Here is a 25,501-nt window from a genome sequence, read left to right on the forward strand (position 1 = left end):
TGCCTTCCAGTCGTTCACGACGTGACATCTCTGGAGACAGCAATAATAACACCTTATTAGCTCCCAAAGTACCGCGTCATCCACGCCCCAAACACAAACTCTCCAACAGTCACGGGGATCTAATGGAGAACCGATACTACGCATCTGACAGTCCAGATGTCAGTAAGGTGAAGGTGAAACGAACGAAATCATTCTGGAAATTCGGCAAAAACAGCTCGGACGATATCTTGGAGGGCATGGCGTTGTGGAAACATCGGGATTTGGTCGATCTGAATGAGAAACCCGCCAGGCACAAAGTTACCAGTTTACAAAGGACGAGACGGGTCAGCAGGGATCACTCTAATGACTCGGACAGGACTATCAATAATAAGGATCACGGCACCGTCCAAGAGAAACAATTGAAGAAACCGAAAACGCCCAAAGCTCGTCAGAAATTGGCTTTGAAGGCGAACAAAGAGGCGGAGGCTGAGGATATATACGGCGAGACCAAGGCGTCATCGAAGTACGCCGACCAGTTTTATGATGACGACGGCGACGGCTTAATGATGAGAACCGTAAACAGGAAAAACATCCTCCAACAGTACGCTGATGACATATCACAAGCTGAATCCGAATTTGCGTCGGATATAACCAGCGATGACCCCTACAGCATTGTAGTCGATGACCAGAAGGTGCGGAAGAACGGTAATAATTACCCTAACGTAGCTGAGATCGGGAAAAAGCTGGAGAAATTCTCCAAAACCAATAAATATTCACCAACAAAGAACGGGGAGGTTCAGGAACGAAGCAGATCCAGGGAAAAAGAAGTCATGGAGTTCAAAACATTTGGCCTGGGTAATGACGAAGGCTCCGTCAAACCCAACGAAGAATATTACGCGGAGTCGTCAAAAAAAGACCGCAAGCCTAAACAGAGCTACGAAAGCGTCGACAAAGAAATGAACGAGAGGAACAAGATGAACGGTGAACGAAAAGAACAAAGATCCAAATATTACGACTCGACAAACGATGAACTGTCGGAGGTGGGAGATAACCGACAGTTTCTGCCCAGAACCAAGCTGACCAAGACCAACAGTAAGGGTTCCAGTTACGACCAAGACGTCGGTTTGATGGAGTACGGGGAGACCCTCCAGAGGCGCCTGAAGAACTCCGAGTATAACTCAAAGTTCGACGAGAAATCGCCACATAACGGCAACATGTACGGTCCCTGGTACGACCTTTGGGGCTTAGATTCTTCCGCTCGAAAGTAGATGCTCTGCGCTTTCTGTTTTTAGTTTAAAATTAACCACTAACCGCATGAAACAACGAGATATTTTCTTTTACAGGACATGTAGCTCCAACTTCGGTACGATGAAGTTACGTAAATCTAGTGATAGGTCTACCACGCTTATTTTAGAATAAGTTAACGTACTTCAAAGCCATAGTGACCGGGCTACCATCGGTGATCAACAGATAGTGATCACGGGTTGTAGTTTTTACCAGTGGTCATCACTGTTTGATTTTAATAACATTTTTAAGGAAAAGTAATGTCGAAAATGGCTCCAAGAAATAAAAACTGAGAATATACGTTGGAATTTATTGAACTCTTTCGTAAATATAATCAAATTAGTGTTTTTTGAATACATTTGATATAACAACATCCCTTCTCAACGCTGTGGAGAAAAAGTTACGCCTACAATATTTATTACTCTTATTTTTATTCATACAAAAATCATCTGCTTAAGCCTTGAACAGGTATAGGTTCTTTTGTGATTCCAAATCCTTATCGATTTTTATTTAACTAACTAAAATATCTTCAGGTATTAATATTTTAAATAACCGAACAGGCGAATGTTGTAGGCTGAGTCGGTTATATATTCAAACGTAGCAAACAGCATTGTATCTCTTTTTAACTAGAAAAAAATGAGAATGAAAATATTGTCTGGTTCTAAATCGAATTTATAAATTGCGACAGGCAATACATTAAAAATCTTGATGGCGTATGTTCACTGTTATTTTGAATGGCCGTTGTTTTTTATTGTTGGCTTTATTATTTTTTCTGATGGAAAAACCCAACGTTATAATACTTATTCTGGGAAATACCAAACCTCCTGCTTCTTAGTTAGATTTTCGAAAGATCGTTGCGTTATTTTACAGTTTTGAGTAATGGAATTTTTTTGGCCAAATTCTCTTGTAGACCTTCATAGTGGCTCAATCCTGAACTATACATCTTTCAACTCTTAAGATGCTCTGGTCTGTGGTGGGGATGCGAAAAAATATCGATATATCGAAACTGAATATGGATAAATACCATCTCAAATTTTTCGATGTTGTTTTCAGAAAAATATCGAACTTTTGTTTTGGGATTTCAGGGAAGGAATTTTTATTGGATGGAAACATCCATCTCTAACTAAGACATTAGAAGGGCTTTCGTTTTACTTTGCAGTAAGGGTTGTTGTGTTACCCTGTTCAATAACAATCTGTTTCATTTGTTACAATCACAGTACCATATATTGGGCTATCACGTTTTCCAACTCCTATATTCTCCATGACACGTGTTGACACCTCTGTTGGTACCACGGACTATGGACTATGGTAACTATGGACTCATGAATGTCATGAAAGAATACTATGCACCTTCCATAGTATCAAATTTTAACTTGTCTCACTATTTATTTAACATACTTTCTTTGAGTTTTTCTCTTCCTCGCTCTTTCTATCTCTCTTATATTCCACCAAAATACTACATATATAAAGAAAGTATACAGTAAAGAAACGTACATATTTACGTCTGTTTTCTTACGGCATTATATTCATTGTTTTCCCTTCATGTATTACATGTTTAATTACATGTTTTGAAGAATATTGAACATGTTCCTTAAAACGTTTCTCTGCAACTTTTCCAATATTTTTATATTTCCGTTGCTTGACATGCCCCATGGTTGAATGTCGTATGCTCAGATTGGCTTGATGATGGATTTGTATGCCATAATTTTGCTATCGTTGCTCTGGAGTGGCGACCTATTAACCAATTGCCAATTGCATGTTCTTATGGGATGTTAAGTTATATAATTTTACCGACGGACAGTCTTCTCGGTCTGTAAGTAAATTTATTATTAAGCTCATATGTTCACTAAACGTATCACCTATGATCTTTAATCCCAATATAAGCTAAACTTTCGATAATTTTTAAACCTGAATGTGGGTATTTTGGTCCTAGGCTCTTATGTCTTCTGACTCTTTTATGATGCTCCATAGTATATTATAATAATATCCCACTAACCTATGAATTTTGTGCACCTTCCAAAACATCACGTCTTTACCTGTCTCATGCTCTATACAACGTTCTTTCTTTCAGTTCAATCTTATTTCTTTTCAGTTTTCTGCCAAATGAAATATATACATTTTATTTTTGTTACGTCTCACTTCTTATTTCTTTATTTCTCTTCTCTTGCACAATGATTCTTACCAATTTGATGCAGTGTGAAGCATGTGAAGCATCTTACATCCTTCAACTAGTAACTACCATCAAAAATAATTTAAATCTAACTTTTATACAATATTAATAGTGTATAAAATGTTTAGATTTTACTAATATGAAACCAGTCAGAAGTTAACGTGTTTAGTTCTTATGTACGCTTATGTATAAATAACAAGCAAGAATTTTAGTAATTAATATTTCATTATTAGTTATTATAAGCTAATTGGAACAAAGGTGGAAAAAATTGGAACAATATTAGCCAAATAATGTTTTGCTCTTGTAATATTTTGTGTCTGTATAATAAGTTTTATCGATTCATCAAAATTATATGTTTTATTAAAGGTATAAAAAGTGGGAAAATAACACAGACTAAGTATGAAGAAAATTAAATAATTTTTTGTATATAGTTGTAATTTTGGACAAGATAAAGAAGGACCCTATTAAGCAACGGAGTTGGACGAAAAAAACTTATATTATTAAGAAAATATTCTCAGTATTTTACGAACAAGAATTTGTTGATAGCTCATCCAATTTCGACATTATTTTCTTTATTTATGTAAAGTAATATTTATTAAATCGATTTACGGGGTTTGATCAATAGGTTCCATGACATGTAAGGACTTGAGAATATGTTGCTGATCATTCAACAGTCTTGATCAACCTTTGTAGTGATTGTTACACGACTATATTGCCAATAAATCTCCGGTGATTTTCAGCCTATTAACCCCCTTACATTAACCAGTATATAAATAATTTTAATTAAGTATTTTATCTGTTTTGTACATATACATTTATAATTCTAACGGTGGTTGGGAAATAGTGCAATATACATCTTATTTAAAAGGTAATTACTATTATTTATTCCGTGTTGCATACCGTGCACTGTACATGCGTCTTCGTGGCACTCGAGGAAACGATGTTGTGCTCAAAATTCGTCCTCGTTTTAACCCCCTTTCCTTTACGTCCCTACGTCCGCTTGATCGCATCTTAAGTAATGTAACTATAACATAGACTGTTAATATTGTTATCATAATCATATCAAGTAAGATTACTAGGCTAGGTTAGGTAGAGGAAACAGGAGAATGATATGGTTTGTGGTCGGTACCGTCCATTTTGTTATAGGCTTGTGTTGTTTCGACGAATATATTTTGTATATCCGCACGGTAGAGATGGTAAGCTAATGTGTAAAAAAAAAACGATTAAACCTGTTGATAAGATTTTTAAGAGTTAAGTTCGTTTTTTATATATATTTTCTTTTATTTTGTATAGAATCGTGAAATTGTTGTTGCCGATTATCCTGTATATCTTTTTATTATATTCCAAATAAACATTTTTATTGTTTAAATGTTTTGTTTTATTATGACCTCGTCTGTTTTTTAAATTAGTGTACACAGAAAATACCCTCAACTCTCAATTGATTGATAAGACTGTGAATTAATATTGATTCATTTATTATGGGCAAGGTAAGTAGAATGGGAAAAAACTAGAGGTAAAATATTATTTGGGCGTGTACAGTTAGCCAGCAAATGATATCTGCGGAGGATTTCCTCTCCATCGTTGTTGCAATTTTGTAACTGGAATAATAGCTATTCAAACAATATAGAGTTTCCAATTTCCAAGATAATAACAGGTGGGGCAAAAGCACCGCTATAATTTTGATTTCGCGCCATCTTGGTTATGTGATGTCCAAATTTTATTATAGATAAATCTACGCCACAAAAACGAGCAGAAATAGTGACAATATTTATTGAAAATAACCGTTTCATTATTGCCACTCAGCGGAAATTGCGTCAAAAATATTCTAATCGTCCAGTGCCTCACAAAACTATAATTTATAGAGAGGCCTCATTCTGGAAGACAACGGGCGTCTCGTAACGCTGAAAATGTGTCTCTGGTGCACGATAGTATTGTAGAATCTCCAGAAACATCAATTCGGACACGTGGTTCCCGGTTACACATTTGATGTGTCCAGATGTCATGAAAAATGCATTAAAAAGGCCGAAAGTTGCATAGCAAATCGCGATCATCATTTAGCCAATATAATTTTTCAATTATAACTTTACACTTTTAAACTTTTTATGAAAACCAAACTTATTTACCTTTTCTTCGAGCAATGTTATAGGGAATAAAAATGATCGCGGGACTTTTGCCCCACGTTGTATTTGTTAATATTAAGGATTGAAGACTTAATTGATAAAGCAGATCTGCTTATTATCCATTCAATAATTATGCTAGTATTTAATTCATGCAAATTAACAATTGATTTAGTTTCAGTTTTGCTTAGGTCTCATAGTCCACACGAAGCAGTCCTCTCCTATACTTTGCTCTGACCACAGTTGCCGAATCTACTATTCATCATCATTAATGCCGTAAGTTATTTTAATGATAAACTAATCAAATATAGCCCATTCAACAAGATGCAATCAAAAAATTAATGATGCCATTATGTCGCAATGTCTCATCAAATTTTTATTTCTGATCTACAAAGCTTCCGCTAATGTTTTGAAGAATTTTGAAGACATCAGGACATATATCTCTGTTTAAATAGTATTAAGTACATTTTGCATTTTTACAAACTGCAACTGGAACTATATTTGAAGTCTTGTATAACATGAGTCGAATGTTTTATTGGGCGGGCTATAAATATCAATTTTAAAATTATTAAAATGAAATTAAACTAAAATTAAATATTTTAATCACCTTTAACTGATGATCCGGCTAATTTAATTTATGATACTATTATATTATTTTTTTCTTATTTCAGAGAACGCAAAATGATGGATGCAACACACAGTGGCGTAGATCACCAACAGGATATCTTCAAAATAATTTTCTTTTAATATATTTCTTCATATTTTCTTTTTTGTTAAAATTAATTATTATATAGTTTAGCCTGGGTGTGACAATTAATTATCTATTGTTAGGATAATATAGATTATTGTTGTATATTAATTGTATACTGTAATATTGTATATTGATTGTATTATTAATATTGTTACTCCTGATTAACAAAAATATATTAATAAATGATTGAAATATTAATCTGTCTTTTATTTGGTGTTATTCTTACTTCCCACAATATTAAAAATGGTCTTTTGTCAGAGATGAAGTACGATTTTCTTAATTGAGATTCTGTATGTCACTAAATTTCTATTGAAGCGTTAAAAAAATTGCCTTCACCAAAATGTCAACAAAAATAATTTAAAAAAACCCATAGGGCTAGTGAAAATTTTAATTCTTGCATAAAAAGCTTTATTATTCCCGACTATATTCGTAAAAAAATATCGATAGCAAAACAGGGCATTTTAATTATCAAAACATCAGTAGAGCGATCCTCGATACTTCTATGTTCCTAATCAAAATCTCGAAATTATCAGAAACTCACGATTTTTAAAAATTTGCTACCAGGAGCATACGAACGTGAAGAGGTATTTTTAAATTAGCAAAATCAAAACATCAGGAGAACGATCCGAATACCTCCTCGATACTTCTATGTTCCTAATCAAAATCTCGAAATTATCAGAAACTCACGATTTTTAAAAACTTGCTACCAGGAGCATACGAACGTGAAGAGGTGTTTTTAAATTAGCAAAATCAAAACATCAGGAGAACGATCCGAATACCTCCTCGATACTTCTATGTTCCTAATCAAAATCTCGAAATTATCAGAAACTCACGATTTTTAAAAACTTGCTACCAGGAGCATACGAACGTGAAGAGGTGTTTTTAAATTAGCAAAATCAAAACATCAGGAGAACGATCCGAATACCTCCTCGATACTTCTATGTTCCTAATCAAAATCTCGAAATTATCAGAAACTCACGATTTTTAAAAACTTGCTACCAGGAGCATACGAACGTGAAGAGGTATTTTTAAATTAGCAAAATCAAAACATCAGGAGAACGATCCGAATACCTCCTCGATACTTCTATGTTCCTAATCAAAATCTCGAAATTATCAGAAACTCACGATTTTTAAAAACTTGCTACCAGGAGCATACGAACGTGAAGAGGTGTTTTTAAATTAGCAAAATCAAAACATCAGGAGAACGATCCGAATACCTCCTCGATACTTCTATGTTCCTAATCAAAATCTCGAAATTATCAGAAACTCACGATTTTTAAAAACTTGCTACCAGGAGCATACGAACGTGAAGAGGTGTTTTTAAATTAGCAAAATCAAAACATCAGGAGAACGATCCGAATACCTCCTCGATACTTCTATGTTCCTAATCAAAATCTCGAAATTATCAGAAACTCACGATTTTTAAAAACTTGCTACCAGGAGCATACGAACGTGAAGAGGTGTTTTTAAATTAGCAAAATCAAAACATCAGGAGAACGATCCGAATACCTCCTCGATACTTCTATGTTCCTAATCAAAATCTCGAAATTATCAGAAACTCACGATTTTTAAAAACTTGCTACCAGGAGCATACGAACGTGAAGAGGTGTTTTTAAATTAGCAAAATCAAAACATCAGGAGAACGATCCGAATACCTCCTCGATACTTCTATGTTCCTAATCAAAATCTCGAAATTATCAGAAACTCACGATTTTTAAAAACTTGCTACCAGGAGCATACGAACGTGAAGAGGTGTTTTTAAATTAGCAAAATCAAAACATCAGGAGAACGATCCGAATACCTCCTCGATACTTCTATGTTCCTAATCAAAATCTCGAAATTATCAGAAACTCACGATTTTTAAAAACTTGCTACCAGGAGCATACGAACGTGAAGAGGTGTTTTTAAATTAGCAAAATCAAAACATCAGGAGAACGATCCGAATACCTCCTCGATACTTCTATGTTCCTAATCAAAATCTCGAAATTATCAGAAACTCACGATTTTTAAAAACTTGCTACCAGGAGCATACGAACGTGAAGAGGTGTTTTTAAATTAGCAAAATCAAAACATCAGGAGAACGATCCGAATACCTCCTCGATACTTCTATGTTCCTAATCAAAATCTCGAAATTATCAGAAACTCACGATTTTTAAAAACTTGCTACCAGGAGCATACGAACGTGAAGAGGTGTTTTTAAATTAGCAAAATCAAAACATCAGGAGAACGATCCGAATACCTCCTCGATACTTCTATGTTCCTAATCAAAATCTCGAAATTATCAGAAACTCACGATTTTTAAAAACTTGCTACCAGGAGCATACGAACGTGAAGAGGTGTTTTTAAATTAGCAAAATCAAAACATCAGGAGAACGATCCGAATACCTCCTCGATACTTCTATGTTCCTAATCAAAATCTCGAAATTATCAGAAACTCACGATTTTTAAAAACTTGCTACCAGGAGCATACGAACGTGAAGAGGTGTTTTTAAATTAGCAAAATCAAAACATCAGGAGAACGATCCGAATACCTCCTCGATACTTCTATGTTCCTAATCAAAATCTCGAAATTATCAGAAACTCACGATTTTTAAAAACTTGCTACCAGGAGCATACGAACGTGAAGAGGTGTTTTTAAATTAGCAAAATCAAAACATCAGGAGAACGATCCGAATACCTCCTCGATACTTCTATGTTCCTAATCAAAATCTCGAAATTATCAGAAACTCACGATTTTTAAAAACTTGCTACCAGGAGCATACGAACGTGAAGAGGTGTTTTTAAATTAGCAAAATCAAAACATCAGGAGAACGATCCGAATACCTCCTCGATACTTCTATGTTCCTAATCAAAATCTCGAAATTATCAGAAACTCACGATTTTTAAAAACTTGCTACCAGGAGCATACGAACGTGAAGAGGTGTTTTTAAATTAGCAAAATCAAAACATCAGGAGAACGATCCGAATACCTCCTCGATACTTCTATGTTCCTAATCAAAATCTCGAAATTATCAGAAACTCACGATTTTTAAAAACTTGCTACCAGGAGCATACGAACGTGAAGAGGTGTTTTTAAATTAGCAAAATCAAAACATCAGGAGAACGATCCGAATACCTCCTCGATACTTCTATGTTCCTAATCAAAATCTCGAAATTATCAGAAACTCACGATTTTTAAAAACTTGCTACCAGGAGCATACGAACGTGAAGAGGTGTTTTTAAATTAGCAAAATCAAAACATCAGGAGAACGATCCGAATACCTCCTCGATACTTCTATGTTCCTAATCAAAATCTCGAAATTATCAGAAACTCACGATTTTTAAAAACTTGCTACCAGGAGCATACGAACGTGAAGAGGTGTTTTTAAATTAGCAAAATCAAAACATCAGGAGAACGATCCGAATACCTCCTCGATACTTCTATGTTCCTAATCAAAATCTCGAAATTATCAGAAACTCACGATTTTTAAAAACTTGCTACCAGGAGCATACGAACGTGAAGAGGTGTTTTTAAATTAGCAAAATCAAAACATCAGGAGAACGATCCGAATACCTCCTCGATACTTCTATGTTCCTAATCAAAATCTCGAAATTATCAGAAACTCACGATTTTTAAAAACTTGCTACCAGGAGCATACGAACGTGAAGAGGTGTTTTTAAATTAGCAAAATCAAAACATCAGGAGAACGATCCGAATACCTCCTCGATACTTCTATGTTCCTAATCAAAATCTCGAAATTATCAGAAACTCACGATTTTTAAAAACTTGCTACCAGGAGCATACGAACGTGAAGAGGTGTTTTTAAATTAGCAAAATCAAAACATCAGGAGAACGATCCGAATACCTCCTCGATACTTCTATGTTCCTAATCAAAATCTCGAAATTATCAGAAACTCACGATTTTTAAAAACTTGCTACCAGGAGCATACGAACGTGAAGAGGTGTTTTCAAATTAGCAAAATCAAAACATCAGGAGAATAATTCGAATACCTCCTCGATACTTCTATGTTCCTAATCAAAATCTCGAAATTATCAGAAACTCACGATTTTTAAAAACTTGCTACCAGGAGCATACGAACGTGAAGAGGTGTTTTCAAATTAGCTAAATCAAAACATCAGGAGAATAAATCGAATACCTCCTCGTTACTTCTATGTCCCCAATAATTGAGTCCTCCAGGATCATATGAATGCGAAACGATATACTTCTATTATAAGAATTTTTAATTCGCCAAATTATCATGAGCAAAATTTTAATCAAAAAAATATGTGTGTTGTGGAGATAGGCAACCAAATATATCTTTAGTTGTATAATGAGTTGCCTACATTTTATAAAATGCATAAAGGTTAACAGGGTGTATATTAAGTTGTCTAAGCTTGGATTCATAATTAATGACATTTTTTAAAAGACTGAATTTGAATGTTATTTGATTGGTATAAAATCAAAAACGGCAGTATAATTAAAATAACTTTTATTTATTGTTTTATTGATGAACATAATAATTAGTATTAAAATTAAAACTAATTGCTAAAATAGCATTCTAAAAGTATAATACATTGTTTACATATTTAAATACTGTAAATAGAGTTGTTAATGTAATACAAACTAGAAAACATTGTTATCTTCTGATATAAATCAATTATATATTAAACATATGGGATAGAGTCAGCATGAGGACAATATCTTCTCAGCATTCATCTGTCAACACAGTGTAACAATGTAACAGGTTGAAGGGTTCTGAAACACAAAAATAGAATTAATATTTTGTTCGAGGAATGACTATGCTACATGAAATGCTATTTATATGTGTAATGATATAAGAAACATTGAGAATTTCACTTGAAAATCAGTGTTATCATGATTATAGTAAGAATTTAAGCATGCTGGTGTTTAACACAGCGGTGGTTATAGTTTAAAACGATTCGTGCATGTAATTATTGAGCTCAAGTAAGAAAGTCTGATAAAATGTTAGTTTCAATGATAGAATTACATAATTGAAGTTTGAATTCCTTGCTTACCTGGTATACTCGCTACATCTGCTGTTTACAGCTACCATTTGTTCATGGACATCGAGACGTAGTTGTAGGCAAAATGGCAAGGGTGAAGAAATCATAGTAGATGAAGAACTCGTCCTGAAAATAAGATGAAGTATAAATATGTGTAAGTTTATGAAATATAAAGGGTTTAAAATAACGAAAACTTTTATTTTACTCTATTTTTTTTATTAATTTCACTAAGAGAAGACGAGACTGTTGAAAGGGAAGCACAAAAATATATTGAGGATTAAAATATACTCTAAAATACACCAAACCCATATGCCTAGAGGTTTCACTCATCACACTAGTCAGTTTTAACATAAACACAGGTTTCGTTTTCTCCTCGTTTCTTCGATACACAATATCAATAAGGGCTTAATAATAGCAATAACAATTAAAAATAATTAGTTGTAATAGAATTATTACATGTTGTATTACAATACATTGTACCATGGTATGACAACCCATCTATGGTGACCGTACACTACTGTTTTATGCTACATAAAGCTATTACATTATAGTACAATTACCTAGCTACGAAAACAGATTAGTCGTCACTGAAAATGTCAATGTAAGTATATTCAGACGTAATACAGAATGTTTGGATTAGTGCGGATTATGTCTCTTTGCAATCGGCCCCCATATATCATTGGAATATTAATTGTTTCAATTTGTATATTATTAATATCTGTATTTGTACTGTCATAACGTCTGTTTAATAAATTTTGTAATTAAGATAGTAATAATTTATTGAATGGGAAGCTTACACTCAAATTGCTTTATAACTTGCACATGAGTTCTGCAGTCCTGGGCAAAGAAAGCTTCAGGTAAATGATTCGTTATAAATATGTTCAGAAGACTTAAAACTGTGTACTCGCCAAGCTATGCTGCATCAAACTGAATAAGTAGTAATCAGAGGAGGCTATGTTTGGTAAGCACGTTAGTTTCACTGCTCAACGTGTGGCCTAGCGTTGTCGTTTTGTAACATGTTTATACTAGATTTGTAATTGATCCTTATTCTTTTAAAGGGTAGTTGACTGAATCTAGTTCAGTAATGAAACTTTCTATATATTTTCTTGTAGATCTACACATCTTTCCTTCCCTATTCAGAGCTATGACAATTTGCCTCAGAACAATAAGTCACTGTGTTATCCATATTCTAAACAATTTGTAGGTTGTATTTTTGTCTGAGAGGGCTTCAAGTAGGCGTGGCTCCCTCTACGTGAAACTGTTAGTGAGAGTGGGGATGTTGCATCTCTTGAGCCTCGCGTGCTGGTATATAGCCTCGCTACTTCAGTCAGAGCCAATGTCAGCTCGTTTGTATGTCATGCAAGTCTTCTCTGATAATGACATATTTTCAGCTTCATTACTGTTCACATATTACTTTGGCGAATATTGAGCATATTCCTTAAAGCCTTGCTCTGGAATCTTTCTAATATTTCAATATTGCTGTTACTTGCTGTGTCCCATAGTTGAATGTCCAGATTTCCAGATTGGCTTGATGATGGCTTCGAATACCATCATTTGGGAATTAAGGAAAACGAAATGGTTGATCTATTGGTCAATGACGCCATTTTAACTGACTGATTAACAAAATTTAATCTAAACTAAACAACATAATTCAATTGAGTTGGACCTAAGAGAAGATATGGCCAATAAAACACGATTTCTTCTCCTTTATCGCATTATCCAAATCCAGACCCTGCCAAGTTATCCTTAACCGACTCATGCTATTTTATATTCATATTGTGATCCTAGCCAATGCAACTACGGTCTATTTCTTACCTTGAATGTCAGTCAATCTTGCCAGATGCCATTTTACAGACTGGTGGTTCCTGACCAGATTCTGAAAAGTGCTCTATTTAAATAGTAAGCCAAGATACTGGCTTTTTCCTTATTTGATCTTAATTGAGCATATTACTATTTGTCACAATAAAATACACTTGAGGAAATAATTATTTTTGTTTATGTATATATTATTTTGTACACTTGCAAAGGTGATTTAAGTGGTCTTTGCCGGAAATTATTAAAGCCTGAGGCTCTATTTGCTTTCTGCAGTGGAAAATCTGTACCTAAGATGGATCTCATTGTCGACTAGTAGTTCTGGCGGCTGTTGTTCGCATGCACTTCCAGAAAATCTTCTTTATTATTAATAGATCGATACTACCGTAAAGTATCGTGTACCCAAACTTTTAGAATTCAGAGAAAGAAAAATATTACAATACCCCACAGTTGTCGTCATCCTGCAACACCCCTGGGACCCAAGTTTGCCCCGAACCCCCTCACACTATCCTATTTACAACGTTTATTGTTCCTATAATAGTATTACATCGATTTCCGTACATATCATCGTCAAAATTACCAGACTTCACGCCTTAAACGCCGTCATACATATTCCAGCGCACGTACCGGTTGGATAATGCCATCTCCGTAACGACGGATTCATCGCCTGAACTCCAACGGCCCCCCAGGCCAATTTTCCCGCCGCTCTCGATTTCGTCGTCGACGCCTAAACGAGTTCGAAGGTGGGGAAGACACACGACGTCGACACCAGACGCAAAACAACGGCGAAGGCTCATGCCGACACCACCGCCACTGCCAACAACAGCGGGGCGGTGCCGCTGAAAAAGGACGATTTTATCGCCCGGTGTAATGTGATTTCAATTAAGGGACCTTTAACGATTTTGTCGTAGGCGTCAGACTACGTAGTGATGATTTAACAACCAACTCGGGAGATTTTTCTTTAGACTTGTCCATTAGTTCAGCTAATACTTTTTATAATTAATTGCACCTTACAATAGATATACGTAACCAATTCTAATTTACAAATTAATTTATTACTGCTGTCCTATTATACTTGTGTAGCGACCTTGAGCATGTCGAATTTTACATCGTGGAATAACGGTCTACAAAATACCCAGAAATATAATCCCAGATGTTGAACACGGGCGGGGTGCCAACTGGAACCCGACAACGAATAGCTGGCGGCAACCCCGAGACGTTTATCTGGGATATTATTGAAGGGTATTTCGGTCATTCAGTGCTCAACCCTCGTTTGGTTTAGACGTGCCACCATCGACTGCCCAAGCCTCGTCAACAGGTAACTCCGCTGCCATCCTTTTTATCTTTGTATTTTTCTCATTTTTTATATTGTCAATAAATAACGGTCACATCATGTAAACACCACGGTTTTATTTCGTTTTACCTCCATTCACCGAGCCACATCATTTTACCCTAAACTTGCATTAATAGACAAGCAAGGCGAGTATGGAATTAATACATCAGAATGTACAACGTGAGGCAAAAGTCCCGCTACCATTTTGATTGCCTATAACTTTGCTCAAAAAAAAGTAAATTTAATAAATAGTTTTCATAAAAAGTTTATTCGGTCTTATTTGGACTTCATCGCTCATTATCAATTTAGACGAAATATTTGTAATTTCACCAGACAGCCTTAAGATTACATTACTGTACTCAACTCGTTGATCAGGATTTCTCGGTGGCAATTTTTGGATTAATTAAATTTTGTACGGGAACATTTTCAAAATTCGCCTGAAACTGCGTGCAGAAATATGGAACAGTCTCCGAATTGATGTTTCTGGAGACTCTTCAACACCAGCACAGATCAGAGCTACATTTTCAGCATTACGAGACGTCCGTTATCTTCCACAACGAGGACTCTTCCACTGTCTGCTGTCATACAGTACTATCAAAAATTCATGGACTACCTGTCCAATCTGTTGTACAACATATCGTACGACAAATTGCATGATGTATGGGCAGTTTAACTATATAGCCAAAATATAAAGCAACTGAGTACATGGACCCTCTGTCCAATCTGTTGTACAACTTGTTGTACGACAAACTGCGTGGTGTATGCGCCGTTTAACTATGCGGGCAAATATAAGCAACTGAGTGCATGGACTGTCTATCCAATCTGTTGTACAACTTGTCGTACGATAAGTTGCATGGTGTATGGGCCGTTTAACCATGCGCGCATATATAAATCAACTGAGTGCATTGACTGTCTGTCCAATCTGTTGTACAACTTGTCGTACGACAAATTGCATGGTATATGAGCCGTTTAACTATGCGGGCAAATATAAAGCAACTGAGCGCATGGACTGTCTATTCAATCTATGGAACAACTTGTCGTACGACAAATTGCATGGTGTATGGGCCGTTTAACTATGTAGACAAAATGTAAAGTAACTGACTTCATCGACTGTCTATTCAACCTGTTGTACAACTTCTCGTACTACTAATTGCATGTTGTATGTGCCGTTTAATTGTGATGTAAAAGTGCTCGAATTGAATATTCTCATAGACAGATAATTTAAAGTATATAACACATGGGCCGGAAAGTCCCGACGTAACAAATAAAACGCGTTCGTTTTGTTTAAAATTTGCTTTATTCATCAATGAGATATTCATCAAGAACCACAAAATCATTCCAGCGCTGCTATAACATTTCAATACCACTTTTGTAGGACGATTTATCTTTTGCCTCAAAATAGGCCACTCAGCTGACGATCGTCTTGATTCCGGAGTGAAGTGATGGATCCATGTTTTATTTATTATCACATACCGAAGTAAAAATCACGGTTTATTACGTTTAAACATGACCAAACACTGCTCAGAATCATCAACACGTTCTTGTTTTTAGTCAACTGTGATCAAACGCGGCACCCACTTTGAACAGGACTTTCTAATAGACAAAAGCTCATCCAATATAAAATCAACATATTCTCTTGACATCGTTACGATATCAGCTAACTCACACAACTTCATTTTGCGACCTCATTCTCGGTCAGCAAACCAACTATTTATTGTTGTTTCTAATGGAACCGAGTACTTATAACATTTTCTATGCCATTGCTTCGCTTAAACGGAATTTTTTTCCATCAAGAAAGAGTGTAAAATTAAAAAACGAAATTGGGTTTGATTTATTATTTTGAAAATAATAAAAGTAGTGACACTCTTAGCGCAATAACTCACAAACGTATGAGTAGAATATCATAAAATATTAACAGCTTTCTTTTGAAGGCCAGTACTAACTGAAAAATCGATGAGTACAAAAAAACTAGTGTTAGGCTCGGGAAATTTCAGTCCGAATGTTAATATTCTAGAGAAATTAATACATTAATTAAATTAAATTTAAGTATTCTATTAGAATGTTCAATAGCTCAGGCAGGATAACGTTTGTGGGGTCAGCTAGTAGGTAAAAAAATAAAAAAAGCAAACTTTGCTTTTAACAATTACATAACAATCATTATCAAACAATAGATTCGGTTGTGTTCGGCCGAGGTCGACGCGTCTCTGCACCCCGTCATCCAGGATGGGGGTCGATGCATCTGTCAAAACAATTTCGGAGCTGCACCTCCCCTATGTAATAAACAAGACTCCTCCGGAGGGGTCCGCTCGAGGAGGTGGACGAGGGGGTATAGCGGTTATAGGGTAGAGGTTTTCGAGTGGTGCATTTGAATTGTAAATTTGCGAAAGTTTGCTTGTTGAGATCGACTCGAGCCGGGGGGAAGGGGGAGATACGGAGGCGAGAGGTGTGTAGGAGATGTAAAAGTGTCGGCAAGTGGTGGGTCTTTGTAGGAGATCCGGCTTCTTCTGTTTAATTAGGAAGGTTTTAATAGTTTTACGGGGATTTCTAAAGTTGTCGGAAATTCGTTTCGGTACCCCTCGGAAGAAAGCGAAGCGATGCCGTCGCAATTTGCACATTTTAAGACTGGCGCTTGTCTCGTATATCCACGAGAATAAGTAACTTCAAACTCAGTTTATTTTTATATATCAGGTGCTTACTTATGTGTTCTCTTGTATTTCAACTGCCGATCTTAGTTTCAACGATTTAAACGTGGTAATATTGATCCGAATGACCAAGAACGGACTTGCATTAGAAGGAGATCAATTTTCTGTTTCCATACGTTCACATGGCCGCCACACGGTTATGGAATTCCGAAGAAGGGCGAACATATAGCCGTGAAGGCATATATGCAGTAGTGGAAGAAAAATATGATATACGCGAAAATATCATCCCAAAGTAGATTAATAAAATTCGAGAATAAAAAGAATCGTCAGCCCTCTTTGTTCGCAAGAAATTAGAATGAACTGAGCTGAACAGAGAACAGCTAAGAAACATTATTATGGTACTGGAGACATAATATTATTATGTTAAATACGTTCACAAGTTCACTGATTATAGCGACGCTCTAACATTTTGATGCCATTTTGTTACAGCGAGCATTCTTTTGAGATCTGAGAACAAGAAATAGTCGCTGGGGAACAGATCTGTAGACTACGGTGAGTGAGGTAGCAATTCGAAGCCCAATTCATGGATTTTTGCCATCGTTTTCACTGACTTGTGACACGATGCATTGTCTTGGAGTCCAATAACGCTATATAATAGTCGCTGTTGATGGTCTTCCCTTCTTCAAGGTACTCAATGAAAATTATTCCATTCCAATACAGGCGCCATAAACTTGCCAGCCCACTGTTGCGTTTTTCCACGCTTTGGGGCGGCTTCATCGTATGGAGTCCACTCGGATGACTGTCGATTGGACTTCGGAGTGAAATAGTGGAGCCGTGTTTCATCCATTGTCACATATCGACGCAAAAACTCAGGTTTATTAAGCTTGATCATCTTCAAACACTGCTCCGAATCATCAACTCGTTTTTTTTTAAAGTGAGCTCGCGCGGCACCCTCTTTGCACAGAGCTTTCTCATACCAAAATATTCGTGAATGATATGATGTACACATTCAGTTAATATCTTTAGAGTGTCTACTGTTTCATTCAATTTCGATTTACGGTCATTCAAAATCATTTTGTGGATTTTTTAAATGTTTTCGTCGATAACAACCTCTTTTGGGCGTCCACTGCGTTCACCGTCTTCGGTGCTCATTTCACCACGTCTAAATTTAGCATACCAATCCTTAATGGTTGATTTTCCTGGGGCAGTTTCCGAAAACTCGGCATCAAGCCAGGTTTTTGATTCAACTGTACATTTTCCCTTCAAAAAGCAATGTTTTATCAAGATGTGAAATTCCTTTTTATCCATTTTCTTAACAATAGCAGAAGTTGCTTCACTCAAAATGCTATAATTCACAAACTAATGATCCGACATCTATCAAAATTATACAGGCATCTCTTGAGGGTTAGGGTCAACTAAAAACATATGGATTTAATTCTAGTAGCGCTATCTATGTATCAGGCTGGGGACTTTTCAATTGACGTAATATACGATGCTATGAAGTTGATACAGTTCTGAAAATAAATTTACGTATGATAATTTGTTATCCACGGATCTCACATTTCGCAGATCTATATATTCAAAAATATTTTCATTGTGTAATATATCTAAAAAGTATTAACTGCCACAAAAAGATAAAACTCAACAAAAAGTATATGCTTTCACCGAATAATAACTGTCATTTTACATACAAGTAATTAAAAAGTTTGGGTTTACTATGTCTGATACATGCAATTATCGATTGTTGTGGTTTTATTCTATACTAATAGCTACATATCTGTCTATGTTTTATTAAAAACTAAAGAGGCAACTAGATAATTAATTTAAATTGTAAATAGTTGAAAATTAACATCAATCACATTAATTAGAATAATTACACAGATCTGCAAAACAAAATTCTAAGAACTATTAGCAACTATTAACGATAAGTAATTTTGTATCTAATATACGTTCACAAGAACACACTAAAATATGTTCTTTTTCACATTGAGGATCCTTTTTGTTTATTTTTGCTTGTGGGGAGAATTTTCAAGATCTTTCTGAAGCGCACAACAGTAGTATGGTACGGTTCATTTTCCTTGGTATTTTTTCTCAATGTCATGGTGAAAATGTCCACCTTGCCTCGTCATCCACATTTCTTACATTTTCCTGGAAGTAGTCGAGATGGTAATGAAGAAAATATAGTTTTGCATTCATTAAGCAACCTAAAGCTTGAAACGCATTTAGAATTATTTTGCCGATTTGTCTATAGTTAGGGTCTTATTTAAAAGCAATCCACCCTTCATTTTGAGGATCCGTCATGATCGTGATGAATTGTAGATCAGTCATAAGCCATGCCTGGTTCAACGAAAATATCTTCCTTCATATTTGCTTTTGAGAGACCTCGAAACTTCAAAAATAGTCATTTGAAGCAGTTTACATCTTTTGGCAAGTCATATTACAAATTGCTTCATCTATTCATCAAATTTCCTAAAGTGATTCGCGGTCTCCGCTATCCGATAGCGACAAAAAGTAAGGGGATTCGGTAAAGCTAGCTTGTTCTTCCAGCAACATATCCACACTATTAAAATCGCATGCCGACAATGCTTTTCACATTTTAATTTGTGAAGAATCAATTCCACTTTTTTATAGGCTTATTTGAGGTGTACGGAACCACCGTTGTAAAGCAAAACTATTTTGACGGTTCTTCTTGATGAAGTTATGCAAAAAATTTTGTCGTCAAAGTTTTTTTCATCATAACAATTAGATAAAAATACTCAAACAGTCTTTATTGCAAACCTATGTTATCATTGCTATAATGATTTTGAAAATCATTTCGTTAACATCCACCGCAGAAGACATCAACGGCATCGTAAGCCCCTAACGGATGACATGAAAATAACTCCAGTAGTGCAAGCCATCCCTGTACCCACTTTTTCGATGCATTCGACTTCCTTGCCCGTCAAACTTTCCGTATCTATCCAGCAGAAGACTGATGCATCTGTCCAAACAGTTTTGCGTCGTGTTTGATGGTAATAAGCGTGTTTTGTTAACAAACAAGTCGAAAGCGTCAGTACACCGGGAGACCTGGCTAGCGGAGGTAAAGTTCTTGATTGGAGTATTTGCATGGTAAATGGTGGAAAAGTTTCGAGGAAGAGATTTCCACGGGTCTGTGCGGATAAAAGTATAATATCGCAGGAAATATAAAGGGTTTCATAATTTTCAGTCTGATTATATTATAAACTTGCAAGAACATTGATAATTACCTTATTAATTTTAGACTTCATGGTCTATAGTAGGCCGTTCAATAAGTTTGCGGAATACCCGAACACTTTCGGACACTGAAATAAAAAACATTTTTATAGTCATAAAAAGTCAGAGAGCTAAATCTGGAAAATAAGCTGGATATTATTAGATATTAGTTATACTATTAGGTATCGTGATCAGAGGTATCCAAGTCCACCAGACAATTGGTTTTAACGATTTAAAAATGTTCATTTTGATGTCAATGACAAAAAAGGCCTGAGGATAAAAATAATTCGAAGACAATATTTTAAACTCTCAAAGAACTCTCAGATAACTTGCAGATAAGCATTGAAAAATCTTGATTGATTGTTTATTCAAAATTGCGACCATCCCCAATCTGAACAACTTTTTTGTCGATCCACATGATATAATTTGGAAACGAGAACTGATTTTACGAATTTTACGCAAAAACAATTGTAGAGCTAATTTTAAATCAGAACGTATTACAATTAATAAGTCAATAAAAAACAATTTAACATTTTACATCAATAAAAACACAGATAAAAAATAAATGATTTAACATCTACTTACCCAATATATGGCATAATAAATAAAGCCAAGTCCAAGCGAGCGAGACTTATTAACGAGTTGGTCGGGTGACAGTTCTGAAAATAAAATGAAAACGTACTTGAACAACCAATTTTCAATGACAAGGGTGAAACTTAAAATACACAAAATAATTGATTTACTGATGATTAATAATGAAATATAATAATTTAATTGAAGTTAATATTATTGGCAACTAATAATACAGGTACATAAACCTGCCGACGAATCACAGTACTGATAAGTAAAGGTACCGAAAAGTAATGGTACTGATGAATGGACAAATGGTCTATTGAATGGTATAGATAATATTAATAACAGACAATGACAATGTTAGTCAATAGCAATGACGGAATAACCGTCATGGTAGGATTATGGACAATTCTAGTCCATAGTGATCAACAATAGTGGAAAATGAATAATAAGACCGCAGTAATAGCAGACAAGAGATAATATAACAGGTTAATTTAAAAATCCCCGGCCTACCATAGTGAAACACATTATTTTGGCAAAATTAGTTTTTCTTATTCAACATAATCCCCTTCAAGGGTGATACAGTGATTATAGCGACCCTCTAACTTTTCGATACCATTTTTGTAGTACGATTTGTCCTTCGCTTCAAAATAGGCATCAGTTTTCGCGATCACCTCTTCATTCGACGAAAATGTCTTCCCTGTGAGCATTCTTTTGAGATCTGAGATCAGCAAATAGTCGCTGAGGATCAGATCTGGAGAATACGGTGGATGAGAAAACAATTCGAAGCCCAATTCATAGATTTTGCCATCGTTTTCACTGACTTGTGACATGATGCATTGTCTTGGTGATGCAGCACGTTCTTTTTCTTCAAATGTGGCCATTTTTCGGAGATTTCGTCCTTCAAACGGTGCAATAACGCTATGTCAATAAAAATTATTCCATGCGCATCCCAAAATAGAGATGCCGTAACCTTGCCAGCCGACTGTTGTGTTTTCCCACGCTTTAGTGCGGGTTCATCGTGTGCAGTGCACTCGGATGGCTGTCGATTGGACCTCGGAGTGAAACGATGGAGCCATGTTTCATCCACTGTCACATATCGACGCAAAAACTCAGATTTATTACGCTTGGTCATCTTCAAACACTGCTCCGAATCATCAACTCATCGTTGTTTTTGGTTAAAAGAGAGCTCGCGCGGCACCCACTTTACACTGGGAGTTCTCATACCCAAATATTCATGAATGATATGATGTACACGTTCAGTTGATATCTTTAGAGAGTCTGCTATTTCAATTAGTTTCAATTTACGCTCATTCAAAATCATTGTGTTGATTTTTTTAATGTTTTCGTCGGTAACAACTTCTTTTTGGCGTCGATTGCGTTCATCGTCTTCGATGCTCATTTTCCTGAGGCAATGTCCGGAAACTCGGCATCAAGCCAAGTTTTTGCTTCAACTGTATCTTTACCCTTCAAAAAGCAATATTTTATCAACACAAGAAATTCCTTTTTATCCATTTTTTTCACAATAACAAAAGTTGGTTCATTCAAAATGCTATAATTCACAAACTAATGATCCAACAGCTGTCATTTATACACGTAATTTTTTAGGCTTACGGCTAGCTAAAAAACATATTGATTTAATTCTAGTGGCGCCATTGTGTCAGACCGGGGATTTTTTAATTGACCTGTTAACTATTATGAGAACTATGCTAAGATAGAGTGTGATGACATAAATAAATAAATAAGCAACACTCGTGGAAACTGTGCACTTACTTCTCCAGCTCCAACTATAATGAACGTGCAATGTACACAAAAGAAAAAGCTAAAGGTTACACACTGGATACGCTGCCACCAAGGGCCAGCAGAAACCACTTTCACTGGAGTTTATCTATGCTTGAAATCATCCGCAGATCATAATTACACATCAGTAACTTTGGCCACTTTGGCATCAGTCTCTGGCTGATAAAAGTGTTATTTTATATTTTATAGTTGCAACTTAATACTAATTTAAGAATTATGGGAAATATACGATTAAATAATAAAATAGAAGAAAATAAAATAGATAAAGATAATTGGATAAATAAATAAATATATAAATAGAATGGAATGTAAAGTCTTTCTTTCTATCACTGCATATACCATCAAATCGAATTGTTATAGGATATGACAAAGAATTATTACAGTAGATATTCAGGTCCAGAAAGATATACAGGCAAGAACTGTTTGGATATGTGGAGAGGATTATCTACAATAGCACCCTTCGGTTGGATGAACTCTATCAGAAATAGAGAAGAAGAAATTGACAATTGGTTGCATTGTGAACTAGTGTTGATTGGATATTGACAGCTTGACATAGTTATTGGCTTGAATGCTGGCTCAGAATATGACAGTGAGTGAATAAATCTTCTGGGTTTGAGATTATGATTTCTGACATTGCCAAGACAGGGTGATGGCAGTGGAAACAACTAAAGGAAAATCGAAAAAGGTGAGTTAATAATTAATCACTACATAGTATAAAACAAAGTCGCCTTTTCTGTCCCTATATCCCTATGTGCGCTTAAATCTTTAAAACTACGCAACGGATTTTGATGCGGTTTTTTTCAATAGATAGAGTGATTCAAGAGGAAGGTTTATATGTATAATACATGCATAATATACTAAGGCAACATTGCTAATTTTAGAGGTTTCTAACGTGATGTCGTAAATTAACCTATTTTTTTAGGCTTATTTAGCAATTAGCAAAAACGCTGCCTAACCCTACGAGTTAGATCAAATTAATGTACTACAGTATTGTACACCATAAAAAGGTCTACAAAAAAGTCCGCGATGGTATATGTTTATCTTTTAGGGATAACCCACATTAACCATTTTTATTATTTACTTTTTACGTGAGAAAATGGCTTATTTACGAAGCTATTTTAAGCAATACGGCATTAATCCTTATCGAATTAAGTACCTTAAATACAGTGTGCAATTAATATAGATCAATATGGTTCCTTACAGCATGTAAATTGAACAAATATTTTCGGAGATATTACAAATTTAAAATTTGCGTTTAAAAATGTGTAATGTAATAAAAATTGTATGAATTTAGATATTCCAAAGATAGCAGGAAATCTTCATAGTAAGTATAGGGGAAGAGGAATTGTTTTACTCCAAATTTAATGCGTGCAGGCCAAGGGCAGTAATGAATGAACCAAAAATACTGGATCGATTTTAATCATGTTTTCATTGAGTGACATAGGCATATATATTTTATGCCCGTGCAAAGTCGGAGCGGGCCGCTATGTTTTTATATACAACGTTCATATTTTTTCTGTAGTGTATTTAATTTAGTATCAGCATTGCACCCGTGCGAAGCCGGGGCGGGTCGCTAGTATACTATAACTGTAGGAAATTGTACTGTAGAGTGTGACACATTTATGTTTATAGGAATATGTATGATTGTTTAGAATATACATGAGCACTTGGTTAAAATGTATAAGCAGAGAATACTAACTGTTTTGCAGATATGGTAAACGCATTAGAGAGAATGCAATGTTTCAAGCCAATTTTATCAAGAAACATGTACAGAGGTACTAACAGAACACACTAAGGAAAAATGCAGTGATATCAGAAAACACAATAAGGAAACAAACTAAAGAAAAAGAAAATTATTTTATTTATATGGGAGTGTTGTTATATCAAAGGTAAAATGAATTAATATGCGTGAAATGTCAACGTTAAATGAGGCAACATTGAACCATTTCGATGTGATTAATTGTGATGACGTGAGTTCACTACTAATTTGGATATACTATAAGTCACAATGTATTTTTAGTAATCTCTCTATAGTATATTATTATAATTCAATATTTTTGTGATTATTTATTACAATCATCTGGCGTATTACAAGCCAGTAGGAACCGATAGAAAATAACAGCTTTCCGTTTTTTATGTAACGCCGCGGCAGATTTCAGCAGAGTCAGATCCTTATCGAAATTTATTAAGTCGGTCCCGATAATTGTGTTTAAACCGAAATGGGTAATTTAAAATTCACATCGAACGATTTCGGGATAAATCAAATTGTCAGATATCGCTACGCAAGCAATCTCCCGGCCTCCAATTTCCTCCAATTTCGTTATAAGGCGACTTTGTCACGGCAGAAGATATTTATGGCGGGGTGGGGAGGGGATGGCCCGTCGCCGGTCCCCACTCCCGCTACGGCGGAAGACATTTAGTCGGAATTTCTATTGGTCTCGTCGTGACTGCCGGATTTATCCGATTCTATTCTCTCTTAAAACATTACGTACAGGTGATTTCCTCGATATTGAGTAGAAGTAAAAGCGTTTTAGTTTATTAAGTTACCAAAAATCAATTTAGAAAAATAGAAATTATTAAATAATGATTTTTTCATGTTTCTCAGCGCTAATCTGTTTAGCGGAATGTTCCAACGGATGAAATCCTAATTGTTGCGATGATGCTGGTGCTGTAAATCCACTCCTCACCCTATGCTCTAAAATTCCCCATAGTGGGTCAATTTTATATTGAGGTCTAGCAATTCTGCTACCCAACAAAGATGTGAACATTCTTTTGAGATCTGAGAACAGGAAATATTCGCTGGG

General features: G+C 35.4%; 2 protein-coding genes across 3 annotated transcripts in view; one reads left to right on the forward strand and one right to left on the reverse strand.

Annotated features, from left to right (window-relative positions):
• IRSp53 (Insulin receptor substrate 53 kDa) overlaps positions 1 to 4,802 on the forward strand; it is a 265,161-nt gene extending 260,359 nt beyond the window's left edge. The window contains exon 16 of the mRNA XM_076415642.1: positions 11 to 4,802. Within this exon, the coding sequence (XP_076271757.1) occupies positions 11 to 1,247 (1,237 nt within the window). The 3' untranslated portion in view covers positions 1,248 to 4,802. The remainder of the gene's footprint in view (positions 1 to 10) is intronic.
• Positions 4,803 to 10,892: 6,090 nt separating this feature from the next.
• LOC143203476 (uncharacterized) overlaps positions 10,893 to 25,501 on the reverse strand; it is a 175,847-nt gene continuing 161,238 nt past the window's right edge. Inside the window, exons 4-7 of one of the 2 annotated variants that reach the window (XM_076415649.1) lie at positions 20,910 to 20,983; positions 20,339 to 20,413; positions 11,319 to 11,432; positions 11,018 to 11,037 (exon numbers count right to left, since the gene is read on the reverse strand). In XM_076415649.1, coding sequence (XP_076271764.1) covers positions 20,377 to 20,413; positions 20,910 to 20,983 — 111 coding nt within the window. In that variant the 3' untranslated portion in view covers positions 11,018 to 11,037; positions 11,319 to 11,432; positions 20,339 to 20,376. Of the gene's footprint in view, positions 11,038 to 11,318; positions 11,433 to 13,745; positions 13,957 to 20,338; positions 20,414 to 20,909; positions 20,984 to 25,501 lie in introns of those variants that run through there. The other variant, XM_076415648.1, reaches the window with a different exon arrangement.

Source organism: Rhynchophorus ferrugineus, unplaced genomic scaffold (assembly GCF_030347505.1).
Source record: "Rhynchophorus ferrugineus isolate W39M unplaced genomic scaffold, kcgeb_rfMv2 rfM10, whole genome shotgun sequence".
In the NCBI taxonomy this organism is placed as follows: Eukaryota; Metazoa; Arthropoda; class Insecta; order Coleoptera; family Curculionidae; genus Rhynchophorus; species Rhynchophorus ferrugineus.